Here is an 18,193-nt window from a genome sequence, read left to right on the forward strand (position 1 = left end):
GCCGCTCTGCCAAGAAATCACTACCATTTACGAAAGTATGAGTACCAGTGTCAATGCATTACCAGTAAACTGCTCAGACATATTCAACTTGTGGCAATTTGTATCATTGGTGGCCGTGGAAGTCGTACAGGTTAGGCAGCTTTGTGTTGACCCGAACCGTGTTCTCAAATCGCCCTGACCAACGTTAATAGTGCATTTGCAAAGCAGTGATCTCTCGTCATAAGACAAGGCGAATGCAACTATGAAGTTTATATCGTGCTATCTTAGTTATGGCGACGATGAAAGCTTGGTCATCGTGTCTGGGAAAGTAAATTGAGATGGGTATAGTCACTGAATTACTCATCAAAGATAAAAACTAGAGTATAATGCAGCACACCGAGCCCATGCCTCCAAAGAAGACAACCAATAACTGACATACGTTCTGGAAGTTCCTACAATATAGAAAGACTCTGACACCTTTCTTATGCGTGGAATCCAGGCCTATGACCTATCCGACTTAGAACACCCAAGTTCACAATGGAAACGCTATCCTCAACGAACGCTCATCTGCCGCAAGAAATCATTGCCAGATACAACCGTCACAAGTTTCAACCGCTACATCAAAGCGACAGCTGTATCCCACTCAAGCCTCTGTAAGCCCCCCAGTCACCTTCAAAATATTCCAGTGGAGCAAGTCTCGTGTCGCAATCGCATCCTCAAGGCTATCATGACCTCTCCCCTGCTGTATGGCCCGGCCCAATCGCTCCTCCGCCAACTTCTTCAGCGAAAGCCCAGTCTTCTTGTCATCATTGTCACGCTCGACAACAAGGGTGTCGACAAGTCGGGGATGAATCCATCGCAGTGAAGTAAGATCTGATTGGACACCATGGCCAATGACGATTGTTTCCGGGCTCACGAACTTCCAGACCAAAGACCGGGCGTTCTTCCAGCCAAACACGCACTTTCGCTTGTTCCGCGCTTCGTTCATCATCTTCCATGTTACGCCTGACCACTTGGTGTTCAAGTGCTGCATTGGAACATCAGGCCAGACGAATTTGTCGATCAGAACATCGCTGGAGAAATAGTCGATAAGAGTCAGGCGGATCAACTCATTGTCACCAGATGCGGCAGTTCCCATTTCGCAGTCAATTACGACAGCTTTGCGTGTCTCCTTTGTCGTGGTAGATGGCGTTGCGGAGTACTGCCAGCGACTGGAAATCTCTTTGAGGGTACGTTGTTCAGGTTTGTGTTCATCCTCTTCCTTGCAAGGAGGGCCCATCACATGCTGGTCACAACAAGTCCACTTCTGTCATGGCTGTTAGTGAGCCCTGTTTATTACTGAGGACTTCAGAGCTGCTACCTTGTTGACAAGCTTCCCGTCATGAAACTTGCAGAGCGCAGCTGGTTTGCTCGGCTCTTTCAGCTGCAATTGATCCATCCGAATTGCATCAACCTCGTCCGTGACCTTGCTCTGCAGGGAATTTGGATCAGTCGAAGGCACGGACTGTTTTGCGAGAAATGCCTTTTGTCGACTTCTTCTTCTTTCTTCCTTGATAAGTACTGGACATGTCAGATCATATCTCTGGGATCAGATCAATGGATTCTTACAAATGTTGCATCTCGCACAACGTCGCTTTTTCTCGAGGTCGGCCTCTGACAGGCGGGTTGTCACAAAGCCTTTTGACGATAGAGATTCTGTTGAATGGACGAGTCCGAAAAGAGAGTCCAGATAAGATGGCTGGTCCAACATTAATGTGCTCAAAGGCGCGATGGGGTTCTCCATGATGGAGCCGATGAGGTTGAGAGAGTAAACGAGGCAAGAACGTCAACAAAAAAGTTGAACGTCAACAAAAAAGTATACGATAAAGTTAATGGAAGAATAAAGGCTAGAAGAGATGTCTCGTTGTGTCTTGGTGTGATGTTGAAGGGAAGAGGTAAGAGAAGCAACTGCGGGGCCTCAAGTTTAGTTTGACCGTCTTGAGGGGCAGTCTGCGGCGTAGTTCCAGCAGTGGGGCCCAGATTCAACTGCAGTAGGGCCAGTGCCACTGGAACTTACAGTCGTTGAATGTTAGACGTGGCAATGAAGGGAAGCTACTATCGAAAGCGAAACTCAAAATTCAGACAGGAAAGAAACGCAGTTGAAAGTAGAAAATAACAGACAGGTCAAACAATTTCTGGCGCTGGTCTAGGGCCAGAGGCCAATCGAGTCTATCTGCATTGGGTGATAAATGAGGCCTCCCTTGGCTGCCTGCAGGCTGTGCTGGATCCATCGCAGAAGCCTGTTGAGTGGAGGTTCATATTGTGGGAGAGGGACTCGTACTCATTTGACCTGCCAGCTGCCCTAAACAGTTGCTCAAGGGATGCAGTTTTTCCATCGGCTGACCTGGTTGGGTCTAAAAGGCCTTACGTTCGCTTCAACAATCCGAGCGATAAATTTTTGAGGTGGATCAAGGCTTTATTGAAGGACTGGTAAGACTGGGGACTGAGTGGAGTGACTAAATATACTGAAAATGCACATTTGCATAGCCTTTGCCTGAACTAATGCTTCATACGCTCACCGCGACCTTTCAGAACCTCAACCAAAGCGATTCCATCCTTCGTAGCCTCATCAAAATCCTCCTTCGGCAAGCTAAGCAGCTCGTTCTGCGCTTTCGCAGAGAGATCACTCGGATCCTCGGGGAAGAACGCTCTCGCGTAGAGCAGCTTACTGAACCCAGACATGTCTCCTCGCTTGACCTGCGCCAGACCATCCTCATACCGTTTCCTGCTCGACTCATGAGTAACAGTCCAGTCTGCGTCTGAAGTACCAGTGACGCGCTTGACACTCTCAAACAGATCTTTCTGGCTGACGACGAAGCTGTTCAGGTAAACAGCCCTGTTCAAGAAACTTGAAACCGTGAGACTTCTATCGTTCTCATCATCGGGGAGTTCCTTCAAGCTCAGAACCCTGGCAACAGCCCTTCCGACCTGCGCAAGCGTGGAAGTCGAGTTTTTCACATTCCCATCATCATAAAGCGTAAGTGTCTTTTTGTCAAAGTCAAATCCGAAACGACTCTCACCACCGGCAAGACTGTAGTCGAACCAGAATCCGCAACAGACCGTGATCCACTTCATACCAAGTCTCTCAATCTCATCTCTGTTCGCTTTGGCGACTGGTCCAAGGAGAGTGTCCTCCCCAAGCTTGACCTGTTCAATGTCGCCAGCGTAGCCGTTCGGCATGATGTACGGAACACCGGCCTTGGCGGCTGCCTGGACAAGTTTGCTGTGCGTATCCTTGGGAGCGTTGGGAGCCATGGTTATGATGAGAAATTGCTGGTTCTTCAAGGCAGCGATGAGTGTTGGTTCGTCATTATAGTCGATCGTGGCGATGATGATTCCCTCGGGAAGGTTGTTAGTGCTTCCATGGCGGGTCAAAGCGGTGATTTTATGTTTTCCAGTCTGAAGAAGCGCACTGGCGATGTGAGAGCCGACTGTGCCGCCGGCCTGGTCTGTTTGTTAGTGCCGTTCGGTGGAACAAAGGCTGCATATACTTACGCCGACGATTGCGACTCTTTCGATGGAGTTAGTGAAGTCTGCTGGCAGATCCTTAGCGTGCATGGACATTTTGGTCGTTGTCAAAGGTGAAAATATGATAAGAGCGAAGAGTAATAGTAATTGTGACTGCAGGTGTCGGAGATGATAGTCGTGCTTGATGAGATATCATGACGGGAGACTTTGGTGTCTTTTATAAGTTGCAATCTATGTTTCTTAGCGTGAATGAGATGATCAGTCATCTCTGGTTCTCGGTATTTTCGTATACCATGTCTTACAGACTCATTCACACCCTGCCCATTGAATTCTCGGGCTATTTCTATGACTGTATCCACATTTGCCCGGTCTAACGGGTGTAGTGCGGGAATAATGATGCTTACTCATGACTTCGAATAAGCCGAGATGAAAAGACCGAAAGGATCACGACAGCCGTTCTATTGCCCGCACTGCAAAGCTTGGCCCATAATCGCAAGCCAGATACACCCTGAAATATGACTAATCGGCCTGCGTTGGTAGAATCACTTCATACTGTGAAGCAAGGTGGAGCGAAAGCTGAGGAAGGCAGGGTTACAATGCATGACTCTTGGCCAATATTCAATTTCTCACTGACATCACTCCTTTTTTAATGTAAGTTTATATAAAAGAATTGCTTTTAATCCCAGCAATATATTTTCATCGATAACATACCAACCTTTACACATCTAAGTGGTTCGATATGAATACTTTTACCGCAAGACGGGGTGTAGGATACTCAAGTTCTACACCTTGGCGAAAATGACCTGATGTGAAACGGGTTACGACTGTTTAATACTAGAAGGGAACCTCAGAGACTTCCTTCAGAACTCCCAGGCTTAGGTAAACTGCAATGGTGATTTAAAAGTCCTTCATTCTAATAACTTGAACACTTGTCTGCGGGCCAGTCTGCAAAGAGGGAGAACCCATTCGGATTTACTTGGGTCGACCAAGACTGCTCGAGGTTGAGGCTTGACTTCGAAACCATTGGCGGAAAATGAGTTACATATTAACATATGAATGTCCAAACTCTTGCCAGAGCGCTTACTGCCTGCAATAGAGTGAGGAGTAGGTGGCTCGCCTTAGCAAGGGTAAGTACGCATAATTGAGTATAGACTTAGTACATCTTACGATATTTATAATGAGCCCCTTGATTTAGTATCGGATGTTTCATTACGCCCAGGCTTTGGGTACCTACTTAGAGTAATTACTAAGACGTTCTACTACGTATAGCGACACACGACATCAGACCATGTAAACAAAAGCACTATTTACTCATGTATTAAATTGGCAATAAACAGAAATATAAATACTAAAGACGGTTTGTCGCTGATAACAGTAGAGAAATGAAGCCGGAAACCAATCCAACCACCAACGCAAGGAGAACCAAAGCAAATATATTTCTGTGACAGAATGCGAGGCGGACTTCGAACCTGCCACATGCAGACGGAGCCTGTGTATCAGATGATAGAGCCCCATCATCCGAGGCTGGAAACTTCACGACACCATATCTTTCAGCCTTGTATCTTTTCCATCGCCTGTCTTCCCATCCATGGCTCAATGACCTGAGAACTTCCCGCGGTGTCGCACTGACAATGAACTGAGAGCGACTGCCTCGAATGGAAAGTTTGATCAAGTACGTTGGCCGATCTCTGCAAAGTGCGTTCACCTTTGTGACGATACAACATCTGAGCGGCAATATTCCTGGGAACTGCCATTGTCGGAGCTGCGAGCCAAGAGGGAGCTGCGGGTATGTGCTATTTTGGAGATCCCAAATGATAGAGAACCAAAGCCGAGAGAAGCACCCGAAGTAGTCTTGTACGTATAAGCGACTCGGCTTGTTAATTTCAAAGTCCTGTCCATTGACATACACTGGTGGAATCAATGGATCTAAGACTTCATAGAGAGGGATATAACCGCTCAAATCTCCATTGAACAGTAGTTGAAGGACCTCTAGATATTTTGGACAAAGGCATTTGTTACCGAAAGGCCTCCGCTGGCCACTGAGAGATTTCCAAGACACCATACCTAGGTGTCCGCTCATCAAAGTGAACAAGGCAGTCCGGAAGAGATCTCTCTGGTCTTGTTTGACGTCAGATGTCTCCTGATCAAGCAGAGCACGAACGTGATGCAATCTACCATGAAAATCAGCTGCAGTTAACGTACTCCCAGAGCTGATATCAACGCTGACAGATGCGTCTGCTCCAGCATTGAGTAAAGTATGGACCAAGCTTAGCTGACGGTGTGCTGTTCCTTCAATACATTGAAGCGCGAAATCAGACCCATTGAAGCCAAGACCACGGATTTCAGACTCATACTTGGGATATGATCTTAAAGCCCTTCTTAGGGTGTCTGTTTCGCAGCCCATCCAGTTGATATGAGAGTCGGATTCAGAGAGAGACCGTAGAATACTCCTAACATCAGGCCTCCCCAGGATAGAAGAAATCGCCTCCCTATGATGTTGACAGGACAGGTCAATCGATGTGCCTGACACCTCTAACAAAGATTGAACAGCTGAGAGATTCCACATCCTCAACGCCCATACTAATGGTAAGACCCCTTCCAACGGCTCTTCGATACTGGCACCAAGACTCAGGAATAGTGGAATGAGATTGAAGAACCGGTTCCGAGCTGCCAGGCTTAGGAGGTGATCCGGATTATATGCTTCTGTATTTGCGTCGAGAAGGATCCTAACGGCTTCCTCGTGGGTGAACTGAACAGCGAGCTCCAAAGTAGTTCTAGTTCGGGTCCTAAGGTTGACGTCTGCACCTTCATCAAGCAATCTCTGAATGAAGTAGCTTTGAGTTGGTGATCTTAAATGCCATAACGCAGCTTTCAAGGGTGTATCCGCCCTCCTTTCATAAGGATCCTTCAGGCCCCTTGGAAGCTGACGAGTGGGATGAACATAGTTCACATCTGCTCCAGCTTTAAGCATAGCCTCAAAAGCTATTATGTTGTTGCACTCTATTGCTGCTTCAAGAGGCCCCTGGGCACCATTGTTAATCTCTGCTCTCGCATGCATCAAAAACTGCCAGATAGATTCATGCCTATACATAATGGTTAGGGCAAGAGGAGAGGGTGAGAACTCAGGGAATAAGTTGACTTCGTCCCCCGCTCCCTCCCACAAGTCTCTCACGATGTCGAAGAGTCCGTATATGGACATCACTTGGAGAGGTGTTGATGATATTTGCAAAGGAGGTGAGAACCCTGACCAATTTCTTCGAAGGCGCCACCTGTAGTTCTCCATTGCAACTAAGTGACGCTTCCAAGCCTGGAAGGAGGAGCTCCCTTGGGAAATAGGCTCGAAGAACTTCCGTAAAAGGTATGAGAGTTCAGAGTACCTGAACGTAGGCATATCTATTTCATAGACATGCCACAATACATACCCAACTATGTAGCGACATTGAACTCTGAATTTATTCGAAGGATCACCTAGCCGAGATCCGGTTCGCTGAACGACCCACAGCGGAGGTTGAGAATATCTATTGTACTCCGTATTTTGTGGCACTTGGACCAAATATCTCTTGATGAACCTGATAGAAGATGTGGCAGCGTGGTAATGCGATTCAAGCATGGTGAAATGATGCGTCTCAATGTATTCTCGTGCCGACAAGTGCGAGAACCGCCAGACATTCGACTTCCGATCGTAGACAAGTAGGTTTCCGCAGATGCTCTGGATAGTCTCCGGCGTGAAGGCTGTATCAGCTTCTATTATTCCAGAGCTGGGTTCAATCTGCATCAGTAGCAATAAGTCAGAAGTCTCTAATGGTTCGAATGAACACAGAGCCCATTGCAAGGCCCTTTTAGCCAGTTGACCTTCATACGGAGACATTTCTTGGATCTGATTCCAGACCACATCGTACGCTCCCTTCAGTCCGATGGGTGAGATTTGGAGTTCCTTCCTCATACTCTGTTCGCTCCAAATTCTAAGTCGACGGATCTGATCAACCTGTAGTGCTGCCCACTGGAACATTCCTTGGCTTTTCTTGTGAAACACGGATTTGACCTCTTCCTGGAACTTGGGACCAATGTCGGCCCAACGGGTGTCTCCGAAAAGCTTATTCTCCACAAAAGAGGATATATCTTCTCCATTATCCGTTGCTTGTATCATCATGACAGGCGTATCCTTGAAGTGGCGTAAAATGTCCTCATCATGTCTACTGGAGATGAAGACACGAACCTTGGAGCCTTGATTCGTCAAATTCGACAGGACTCTCATAAGATCCTCCCGCGTGCTTCTATCGCATTCATCAAGAGCATCCAGAATTATGGTAGTTCTGGGATAGTGTTTGATAAGCTTCCCAATCAGGCTTTCACATATAGATATATCAAATGTTGTACCTTCAAGTGCGAGCCTGTTTGGCAGATCTTTAACAGCGACGTGAATCATTCCACAATCGCTTTTCTTGACTGGACTTGATAGTTGACGAAGAATGCTGCGTAGGATGTCCTGAGGATTCCTTCGATTTTCCTCATCTCTCTTGCAGTAGAAAAAGGCGACAGCTTCACCCGTTTCAGCCCTCTCGATGGAATGGTCGACTACTTTTGAGACTAGAAAGGTTTTGCCGGCCCCAGCTGCGGCCAGTCAATCTCTATATAAAGAAAGTGGAAAGTTAGTATACTTACGACTGCCGTAAAGAATAGTTACCGATGAATCGCTTTCCTCCCATCGAATGAACGTCTCCCTCTTCAATATCCACTCACAAGTACCCACAGTTCGTCTTCGACTGACCTCGTCATGGTGAGCACGAAATAGGATGGAAGAAATAGCTCCAAGTGTATTGCGTCGTTCGGACTCATCCATGCGAACTAGTAGTTTTTGGACTCGATCCCCTAGCTCGGTGAGAGTTGGCTGGATCTTCTGCAACATGTCGAGAGATTTGTGCGATAAGGTGTGATTGAGGATTTTGTGGCAATTCTCTCCGCAGGCTATGACCTTTCTGTGCTGTACTTCCAAGTCCTGATGGATGCTCACCACCTCGGATGAATTAAATATCGCTGTAGCTTTGCGTTGGATCTTATGCTTGCTGGAAATCGAGTAACAATACTTAAGAGCACCCAGTAGTCCGGAGTAGAGTTTGATCAGCTCCTCATGAAGGCTATTGAGGCACTGTTGACTGAGCTTGACATCGTTCTCTGTTTCTCCGGTGTGCATAGACTCTCTCGTATAGACCATTTCTAGAACGCGACCAGAGAAAGCGAAGTGCGGGGTCGAGGCGAGGAGTTCAAGCACGTTCTCTGCCTGCTCTCTTTCGGACAATATAGCCTGCAAGAAGTTAGCATAGATCCTTTGTCAGACCATCCAAATCAGGGCATATATCACCTGTAGGGCGAATCGAAAAGCAGCCCATGGAAGAGCTGCATGCACGGGGTCGAAGGAAGAGATGACATCGCCAATCCCTTTGACTTTATCCAGCCAATGAATTATCTTATCAAAATACTTTGTGAACCTGTGGTTAGACTTTTCAAGGTCTTTCTGCTTTGTTGTTGTTTGTTCAATGAGCGCGTCGATCTGTTTGGTCGCGGTCGCGATGGGCTGTATGCCTTGTTCGAGTGAGGCCAACCATTCATTGACATCCGCTGGGAGATTCTCACGCGTCTTCGCCCATAGGCATGATGAGTTAGCCATCGGGTGCTAGACGTGGCAGGATGGTCGTCGGTGTCGATAGTATAGCGGAGCGAATCGTGCAAATAGCAAAAGAGACTGAAGTTTGGCATCAACTCTAAAAGATGCAAGCATTTGGAGATTTTCAGCTGCGTGACCAACTGTTTATCGCCACGTGAGCTGCAGTTCAGCCTCACGGTGCGCCAGCGAGTCAGCCTTATATGCAGGTTTTGCATAAGATTACTATTCTTGGCGATTTATGCTTTTGAGTGGCTTGGAAAAGTGAGAAGGCAGATTATGATCAATTAGTGCATGAAATATTAAATTGATTTCAACATCAAGCCTCTTGCCTGTTCAATCTAAGAACCAACAAAAATGACTGCCAGCCATATTGGTCATAGCTATACATTCTTGGGTCAAATGAGTCCTTGTATCTCTGTGAAGCTATTACTTCGATGATCGCCGAGCGGCGACCTTGTAGAAGAGGCTCCCATCGTAGATACCTCTGATATCCTCCTTCATCATACGCCCATCATCTGGCCAAAGTAAGATGTAGGTCGCCAACCCCGCATCATGAGTTAGTTATGGTAGGCGTAGTAGACTCAGGGTATATCAATCACTTACACTCAAAGAAGGCACCACCCCATCCGATGGGATCGGCGATGAGTCTTTGGCCTTTCATCAAATTACTCACATCCCATATCGTCAAGTAATCACGACCTTCTGCATACTTGGAGAAGATGTCTTCGAACTTCTGTGGAATGAATCGTCCTTCGGTATCGTAAGTCCCAGTGTCGCTACCATGCTTATCCTTGTGAATGTTGTCGATGTGAATTCGAAAAAAGGGATCGGGAAGGAATGAGGACTGTGTTGGATATGAGAAGTTGCCGTGGATGACGAGGACCGAGATAAGTGACAGGATGAAGCCATAGCCTAGTTGATGGAAGCCTCTGAAGGTGTCAATTGGCCAGATCACTCCATCATGGTCCTTGAAATAATTAGTATACCGTTGGAAAGTCTCAGGGAGAGGGATGGAACCTTATCAAAGAAATCGCAATGCTGCTGCAGAACCTGGGAAACATGAGCACTGAGGGCGTCAGAGTATGCATAGTCCTTACCGTTTGATCCTGGTGCCGTTGAGCCCAGTCATTCTCGGTCGTTCCCTCAGGACGCTCGTGAGTTGCAGCAAGATTGGCTCTCGCAACTCCTAGATAACGTGAGCCACCAAGCTTCCCCCATCTCAGTCTGAGGATGATTACCTGCGTGGGCTAGTCTGGGCTTGTCAACTCCCGGCTGATACGGATTTCTTTCAACAGTCACGGGAACTGCATCAATTGAAGTTGTGATAATAGAATTGGGATCGACCTTTAGCGCATCAGAGTACGACTTTGTGTTTTTGGGATCCTCGAAGTCCATTTTTGCGGGTTCAAAAACAATATCGTGTCAAATGTAGTTGAATGAACTGGAAAGCAAAATGTGTGAACCTGCTTTATATTAAATGTGGTTAGTGGAATGCAATCATACGTTTGACATGTGATGATGTGGATGTAAACATTTGACGTCATCGATCCAAGCCAAGCCATAACAATCGCACTCCTTTCTGCAACGCGACAACGTATTTGCAAGCAAAATCGTCTAGTCTTGTAACCGGGATTTTTTAATTGTCCTATTAATAGTTGCCCTGTACTTGTTTGTCAGGCGATGTTCCACGTTTGCTGCTACTGCATGACCACGATGCGGAGTCATAGCAGACTTAGAGTCGCGTCATCATGATTCCAAACATCCCTGTCTCATCGTAAACACCACGGCACAATTATATACAGCATTGACAATTGCATCATAAAGATATCAATGGAACAGCAGTAGGTATGTTCTATAATAACAGAAAGAATAAAGAGGTAGCCTGATCTCTGTCTTGGTATTTGCGCCAAGCTTCTTTATACTTATCTTTTCCGCAACGCCAAGTACTTTCTTCGGAGGCTGTAAACATGGACAAAGCACTGCAAACCGGCCTTTCAGCAGGCATGTCCGCTGTGTCAGGCTTCCATTCCAAGAAGCCCAATTGGGCAGACCCCGAAACTGCCGGCGCCAACGTCCTTCCTACATCATATTGCCCCCAACCCAGTACTCGCGTGGAGTTTCCGAGTGCTCAAAAGCCCGTAAAGGCATCGCATATCTGTATTGGCGCTTGGTCGTGGGGTGATAAGTCGACTTGGCAATGGGATGAAAAGGAACTACCCCAGGTCATGTTGGCTTGGAAGACGCTTTATGAGGCTGGCATCAACTTCATCGACACAGCTGAGGCGTACGGTAATGGAGAGAGTGAGAGGATAATCGGAGAACTGGTTAAGGATATTCCCCGCGAGACCATCGTCATACAGACGAAATATTTCAGCACTCCTCTCAAGGCTGCAAACTTCATTCATCCTGTCGATGCGCCCGTTAAGAGTCTCAAGGCCAGTCTTCAGCGCATGAACCTCGAATACGTAGACATTTATCTGGTTCATGGACCGATCCATCCACAAAGCATCGCAACCATCGCTGAGGGAATGGCTCAGTGTGTTGAGCAAGGCCTTGCGCACTCAATTGGAGTAGCCAACTATGACGTTGAAGACGTTCAAAAGATCAACGATGAACTTGCCAAGTTCAACATCCCTCTCGCGACAAACCAATGCGGGTACAACATTCTCCGTCGCTACCCTGAGCTCACCGGCAATATCGAGAAGTGCAAGGCCAGCGGCATGATCTTCCAGTCATACTCATCACTTGCGCAAGGAAGATTGACTGGCAAGTACACAAAGGACAACCCGCCACCCAAATCACACCGATTCAGCAGCTATAAAATGGAGGATCTTGAGCCTGTACTTGAGACTTTGGAAAGGGTTGCTGAGAGACGGCGCAAGAGCATCGCCGCTGTCGCGTTGAACTATAATATCAGCAAGGGAGTCCTGCCAGTCGTTGGAATCAGAAACGTTGAGCAGGCGAAATGTGCTATAGAGGCGCTTGGATGGAGGCTTACGGATAGTGAGATAGTTGAGATTGACAAGGTAAGCATTGTTGGAGACAAGACGGTGCTTTGGCAGCAGGGTTAGGTTCTTGGGCCCTAAGCTGGACAGGTAGTGTGGAATAGTATTGTTTAGCTTATCACTAATTATGAAGATTAATAAATGGCAATGGGTATGAAGCTTCTTTATTCCACCGATAGGTACCACCAATAGGACCTTCAATGCCCTGATCATGACCTTAGGCACAGGCGCAGAAAGATTTGCCGCGTGCCACACTCGCTCGTCTTTCCAATGAGAAATATTTGCTGCAGTCATAGCGGCAGCCCATAGAATTCGCAGCAATCCCACCCAGGTGATTGCTCAAGAGGCTGTATCACAATGCTTGCAATATTGGGACGTGAATTTCAGCTGGAGTGATTGCCAGCCAATGAGATATGTGGCCAATTGTGATTGGCTGAGAGGTCGTATCATGCGGGAGCCTACTGACCTTAGCGCCTGGAAAATGCCATAATATGCAGGCTTGGGCAAAGTTCAGCGCTTCCATCACGCCCTGGCGATAAACAAGAAGGCCGTGATGCCTAGTGGCCTGGTTTATGAGGCTCAAAGCCAACCGGCAGCTTCTTATATCATTCCACGATTTCGTTTTGTTTCAATCCAACCCTTACTGCATCACATGTTGTTCCAGGATAGCATCTTCGACACGTCTACTCAGCGTTATATTCCTCGCCCAGTCGACGTGACGGCGAAGCAGCCTATCATGTTCAAGCCTGAGAAATATAAAATTGGCTGGATCTGTTCTCTGAGAAAAGAGTTCATCGCCGCCAAAGCATTTCTCGATGTCCTCCACGGTCAGGTTGACAATGCAGCAATCAATGATGACAACAAATACACACTCGGCAGTATTGGCAAGCACAATGTTGTCATTGCAGTTTTGCCGGATGGCCAATACGGACTCGCCAACGCGGCTGCCGTCTTGAAAGACATGACACGGACGTTTTCCGACCTGCGAGTCGTACTTATGGTCGGGATTGGCGGTGGCGTCCCGGGCAAAAAGGATATCCGGCTGGGTGACATCGTTGTTGGATCTATAGGTCCAGGGAACGGTGGTGTAATTCAGTACGACTACGGAAGGGCGGTCCAAGACGAGGAATTTGCTGTTACTGGCCACTTAAACCAGCCGCCCATGGCATTCCTAACGGCTATGAGTGCTCTGCACGCGACGTACGAGATGGAAGGTCACGAAATTGACAACAACATCAATAAGGCCCTTCAAAGGTACAAGCGGCTCGGCAGGGAATACAGAAGACCGGAAGCTTCCACCGACAGGTTATACGAAGCAGAATACGTTCATAAAGGAGGCGAGGGCGTTGCATGTAGTCAGTCATGTGTTAACGATAATCTGGTGCACCGGGACGAGCGAGGCGAGTATGAAAACAATCCCGCCATTCACTGCGGCTTGATAGCATCAGGTAATTCTTTGATAAAGGATGCGATTCTACGCGATAGGCTTGCAGCAAAGCACAGTGTCATATGCTTTGAGAAAGAAGCCGCAGGTCTGATGAATCACTTCCCTTGTGTGGTCATCAGGGGGATTTGTGATTATTCTGATTCGCATAGCAACGACGAGTGGCAGGGGTATGCGGCTATGGTGGCAGCGGCCTACGCGAAGGACCTGCTACTTCAGGTAGCTCCGAACAGTTTGCAGAAGGAGGAACGTGCTGAAACAGCTCTGCGACAAAGTGAGTATTTGAGCATTTGTACAATAGGAGATATAAGATCACTGGAAGCTGATTGGGAGAAACAGTGAATTACCGGTTAGAGGATATCCGCCAGATACACAGGGACAGCAACCGTGACATAAAATCTCTTCCTTCCAATATTGGCGACGATACTGTATCGGAATGGCTCAATCCAGCCGATCCACCTGCCGGTCACAACAAGGCTCACAAAGACTGCTACTCAGGTACCGGGCGATGATTGTTATACAACCCCCAGTGTGTCACCTGGAAGTCCCCGAAGAATTCCTTTCCATGGCTGAATGGAAGCTTTGGTACAGGGAAGACTAGTCTACCGTCGATTGCCACGGATGATATACGAAACAGCTCTCCTCCTCAGTTTTGTAACTGTGTAGTACTCTCGTTCACCAATGGCTAGGAGCAGTATCGTTAAGATATTCTTGGGTCTCTGCTCGATCAACTCGTAGTCGTCCAGAATCTCGTTATCCAATTACATAACTTCATTCTAAATCCGCCAATGGGAGTAGTCAAGCAACCACAGAAGAGCTCAAATGCACCTTTCGACGAATACTATCAGTTGCAGGAGAGGACTTACTGTTATCGATGCATTGGATGAGTAAAAGAAACGTAGCACCTAGCGACACGAGCTATGCAACTGGATAGAAAGCTTTCGTAGCGAGCCTGTCAACACTCATCTCCTTGTCACAAGCCGCCCTGAACTTGACATCAAGAACTCAATTGAAAGTTGGGTTAATTGGGAAAGCATCATCTCTCTCCAGACAAAAAACGTGGGTAGAGATGTCTCTGAGTATATCCGTGATGTTGTCACAAAGTCCACGAGCTTCCATCCCTGGTATGGTCAGAAGTCAAACCAGGATGACATCGCAAGTACCCTGACTGTGAAGGCAGATGGAGTGTACAGCCCCCAAACATCCTAACTTCTGATACAAAAGGTTTACTGCTAAAGCAATTATAATATGAAATAAATATATTACAAGGTTACTATGTAAATGCGTTAAATTATGCTTGACGTTTCGTTGGGTCGCTCTTCAATCGCAGCGGTTGAAAAACTGCATCAGCAAAGAGGAAGTCAACCAAACACTTCAAACTCTCCCTACATCACTTCAAGAGACATACTAGCGGGTATTGAAAGAACTTACAAGCACTAGGAGGAAATATGTGATTCGAATCCAGGTCCTAGCATACTCGGATCTCCCATTCGGCCATGGAGCGGCTGCTGATGGCTTACGTCATGCGCCTCAAACGTACCACCTGGCTCACCATCCATGACAAAAGACCGTATGCCACTACCAGTTGAGATATCTTCACTTTGCTCTACATTATGTTTCGCAGTTTGGAGGATAGCTTACTGCCCCTTCCACAATGTATACCATTATCAAGCAACACTTCAATTAGCCCATTCTTGTACGAAGGAGTTCAGATCATCCTGTCCGAGAAACGAGTTCAACGGGTTGTTGACCGAATCTACCGCGTGGTTGACGATCACAAAAGTCTACCTCGTCGACTTCCAAAAATTGGATTGTTGTTTGCACAACCATGACTTCAAGGGAACATACCACCTTTTACAATTTGCTGTGGAGCGTTGGATTCATGATGCCTGTTGCCGCGTGTCGAAGCTCAATAGCTTCACAGATTTGTCAATGCAGCACTTTTCGAATCACTTTCTCTTCATACCATGGTGGATGCTCATTATGAGCACGGATCGTCGCAATATACCACTCTCTGCTCATCCCTCTGGAAGCTATGATCAACTGTTTTACGCACTGGTCTGGGGACGAAAGTTGTCTCAGGATGCCGCTAGGTTCAGGGGATACTGCAGTCTGGACTCTCGATTCAGTCCTCCATGTTGCCTTTTTTGGCCATTTAGATACCGTTGCCCTTCTGATTCGACAAGGTGCTGATGTCAACGCCAAAGGAGCAATACATGGTTTACTCTGTTCTGCCGTCAGAGCTGACCATGAACATATTATTCCACTTTTGATTGCCGAAAACGTCTATCAGCACCCAGCCAAGGGTTAGCAATCCCCTTCGAGTTGCAAGTACATTTGGCCGTTTGGATGTTGTCGTTCTTCCGATGTAAGGAGGAGCTAATATCAACGCTGAGTCAGATATAGGTACGACCGTTTATTCGGCCTCTGACTACGGCGGCTCGGATATCTCTATGTATTTGGTACTGAATGGCCCCGATGCAAATTCCCAAACACGCAGAGACAGTGCACTCCAATCAGCATCTTGCTCTGCCGTTTTAGGATGTGTCAGGTTCCTGCTTGAGCAAGGTGCAGATATTGACGCCCGTATTGTAGGAAACTATAACGGTCTTCAGTGTGCTTCCCGTTCTGGCCACTTGCATATTGTAAGTTTTCTATTGACGAAAGGTGCTAATGCCAATGCTCAACGTGAGGAGCATAAGACTTCTCTTTGTGTTGCCTCACAAACTGCCCGTTCCGATACTCTTTTACTTGAGGACCTACCGATTCATACCTTTCTTTACGAAGAAGAAATCTTGGGCAGTGCTCTTTATTTTGTCTCTTCCTTTAGCCACTCAGATACTGTCACTCGTCTAATAGAGGACGGTGCCGATTTGAACGTCCCAGGGGGGCATGCTGCTGTCAATAGGCGGCGAGACAGTATAATCGAATTCTTCCAAAATTCGTCATGATGGTATCAGTCACGTTGAATCGATATGCCACACGTTCTTCGCCCTGACTAACGCTATCAGTATCCGAAGTTAGAGAAACCCTTTCACTGGAGGTTCAGTCCAGCTACCTAAAGAATATAGAAAATCGCCTCTATCTTTGCTTGCACAGGAAAACGACTCTGTCAAATTAACTCAAGTTCTATTCGTCCACCCAGCCAGCGTTAATAGGATAGACTCCAATAGGGATCCCAGGCTTACAGAGAAGGTGTAACTTGTCTTCGGATTCTTTCATTGCCATATTGTCTAAGCTGCGATCTTCCCGTGATACATGTATGTAGCCCCATCACAAATCACGTAGAACAGTACAACTATTCTAGTTGTAAGGGGCACGGGTTTCTGCTGAATTAAAATGAAACCCGAGAGTCCAAGTCGTTGAGATACTGGGAGAGGTATTCTTTGATGAAAATTCCTATATTTGATCCCTGCAACACAACCGCTTTTGGCCAAAAATTACCCGCAGACACGGCATTTACTAGCCAACGACGAGCATGGCTCGCTCCGATTAAGCGATATAAACATGAATATCGAGATGTTTAGTTATTTAGCGCATAAATCCCAGCCTCAAATGTCTTGAACAACAAATCATGGACTGAGAACCTCCCCGTATCACGACCTTCTGCAATTCACTTCAGCCAACCTCCATGCTGCAGCCAGTTTGCACATTCCTCACCAAGCTCCTTCTTGGCTCTCTCGTCATACGCCTTACAATCTTCCTCAGACAGTACATCCTTCCATCTCGAGTTCGTTCCCTTGTACACAAAGTCCTTCGCGCCGTTCTCCCAGGCAACCTCAGCCTGAGGCGGCGCCGAAAGATGCGCATGCTCTTTCATCCAATCAAACGTAGAATGCTCAACGACATCTTTGAACTTATCCTCCGGCATATCCGGAATCTCAAGAAACTTCGCGATCCGCTTAATCCCTCCTTCGAGATCATCCTTGAGATCGTTGAAGTGAACAAGAAGGAGATTCGGTTGGTCCCGATGCTCCCACCATCCACGAATATGACTCCAGAAAGGCCAACCAAGGGAACTTGGCATATCATCCTTCACAAGCTGATCGAAAATGTCTTTGGGGTTCTCACTCGGTCGTTTAGGAAGTTGGCCCTCATAACCCGTGTTCTCGAAAAAGCTGTAGAAAGTGTCTGTAGCGCGATACATATGATTATGGATGCTCCAAACCATATCACGTCCATCGCGTGCAATGAAGATATACTTCACTTGAGGGTTCCAGACAAGAGCGTCAAGAGGGAGATGTGTCTTGAGGAAGCGACGATGCGTTTGGGACTCGATTAGGCCTAGCATTGCTTCCTTGGGGACAATTCGCAGATCAACCCATGGTGAGAGAGCGCCTGCGGGGACGGTTGGGTCACCTTGGTGGATCAGTTGTGAGACGATCTGTTGAACCCACTAATACCCTTTTTAGCTACGTGCTGAGAGGAATGAGTGAGTCGCTTACAGTTGTGCCTGACTTGGCGTAGGTAGTGATGATGATATCATCTGGTCTGAACTTGACATCATTCCAGATAGACGACTCCATGTGATGGTTACTCTCCTCACGAGTCTTCACCGGCATATTGCCGTTGGTTCCATTGGTTGTCGCCATGTTG

General features: G+C 47.1%; 7 protein-coding genes across 7 annotated transcripts; 2 read left to right on the top strand and 5 right to left on the bottom strand.

Annotated features, from left to right (window-relative positions):
- Positions 1-622: 622 nt before the first annotated feature.
- Positions 623-1,762, bottom strand: FPRO_08963 (uncharacterized protein; the record flags this gene model as incomplete). The annotated part of the gene is made up of 3 exons (XM_031224551.1): positions 623-1,285; positions 1,340-1,539; positions 1,588-1,762. 3 exons carry the CDS (start codon positions 1,760-1,762, stop codon positions 623-625), a joined length of 1,038 nt encoding a protein of 345 aa, XP_031089799.1.
- A 755-nt stretch (positions 1,763-2,517) lies between these two features.
- FPRO_08962 (putative isoflavone reductase family protein (CipA)) lies at positions 2,518-3,582 on the bottom strand (the record flags this gene model as incomplete). Its single annotated transcript, XM_031224552.1, has 2 exons — positions 2,518-3,462; positions 3,514-3,582. 2 exons carry the CDS (start codon positions 3,580-3,582, stop codon positions 2,518-2,520), a joined length of 1,014 nt encoding a protein of 337 aa, XP_031089800.1.
- A 1,252-nt stretch (positions 3,583-4,834) lies between these two features.
- Positions 4,835-9,151, bottom strand: FPRO_08961 (uncharacterized protein; the record flags this gene model as incomplete). Its single annotated transcript, XM_031224553.1, has 3 exons — positions 4,835-8,097; positions 8,149-8,788; positions 8,846-9,151. The coding sequence occupies 3 exons, from the start codon at positions 9,149-9,151 to the stop codon at positions 4,835-4,837; spliced, it is 4,209 nt and encodes a 1,402-aa protein (XP_031089801.1).
- A 423-nt stretch (positions 9,152-9,574) lies between these two features.
- Positions 9,575-10,543, bottom strand: FPRO_08960 (uncharacterized protein; the record flags this gene model as incomplete). The annotated part of the gene is made up of 5 exons (XM_031224554.1): positions 9,575-9,663; positions 9,752-10,115; positions 10,166-10,198; positions 10,246-10,334; positions 10,387-10,543. The coding sequence occupies 5 exons, from the start codon at positions 10,541-10,543 to the stop codon at positions 9,575-9,577; spliced, it is 732 nt and encodes a 243-aa protein (XP_031089802.1).
- A 572-nt stretch (positions 10,544-11,115) lies between these two features.
- FPRO_08959 (uncharacterized protein) lies at positions 11,116-12,219 on the top strand (the record flags this gene model as incomplete). Its single annotated transcript, XM_031224555.1, has 1 exon — positions 11,116-12,219. One exon carries the CDS (start codon positions 11,116-11,118, stop codon positions 12,217-12,219), a length of 1,104 nt encoding a protein of 367 aa, XP_031089803.1.
- Positions 12,220-12,805: 586 nt separating this feature from the next.
- Positions 12,806-14,109, top strand: FPRO_08958 (uncharacterized protein; the record flags this gene model as incomplete). Its single annotated transcript, XM_031224556.1, has 2 exons — positions 12,806-13,871; positions 13,937-14,109. 2 exons carry the CDS (start codon positions 12,806-12,808, stop codon positions 14,107-14,109), a joined length of 1,239 nt encoding a protein of 412 aa, XP_031089804.1.
- A 3,101-nt stretch (positions 14,110-17,210) lies between these two features.
- Positions 17,211-18,189, bottom strand: FPRO_08957 (uncharacterized protein; the record flags this gene model as incomplete). Its single annotated transcript, XM_031224557.1, has 2 exons — positions 17,211-17,993; positions 18,043-18,189. 2 exons carry the CDS (start codon positions 18,187-18,189, stop codon positions 17,211-17,213), a joined length of 930 nt encoding a protein of 309 aa, XP_031089805.1.
- Between the last annotated feature and the right edge of the window lie 4 nt (positions 18,190-18,193).

The sequence above is a fragment of the Fusarium proliferatum genome (assembly GCF_900067095.1).
Source record: "Fusarium proliferatum ET1 genome assembly, contig: FPRO_scaffold016, whole genome shotgun sequence".
NCBI lineage: Eukaryota > Fungi > Ascomycota > Sordariomycetes > Hypocreales > Nectriaceae > Fusarium > Fusarium proliferatum.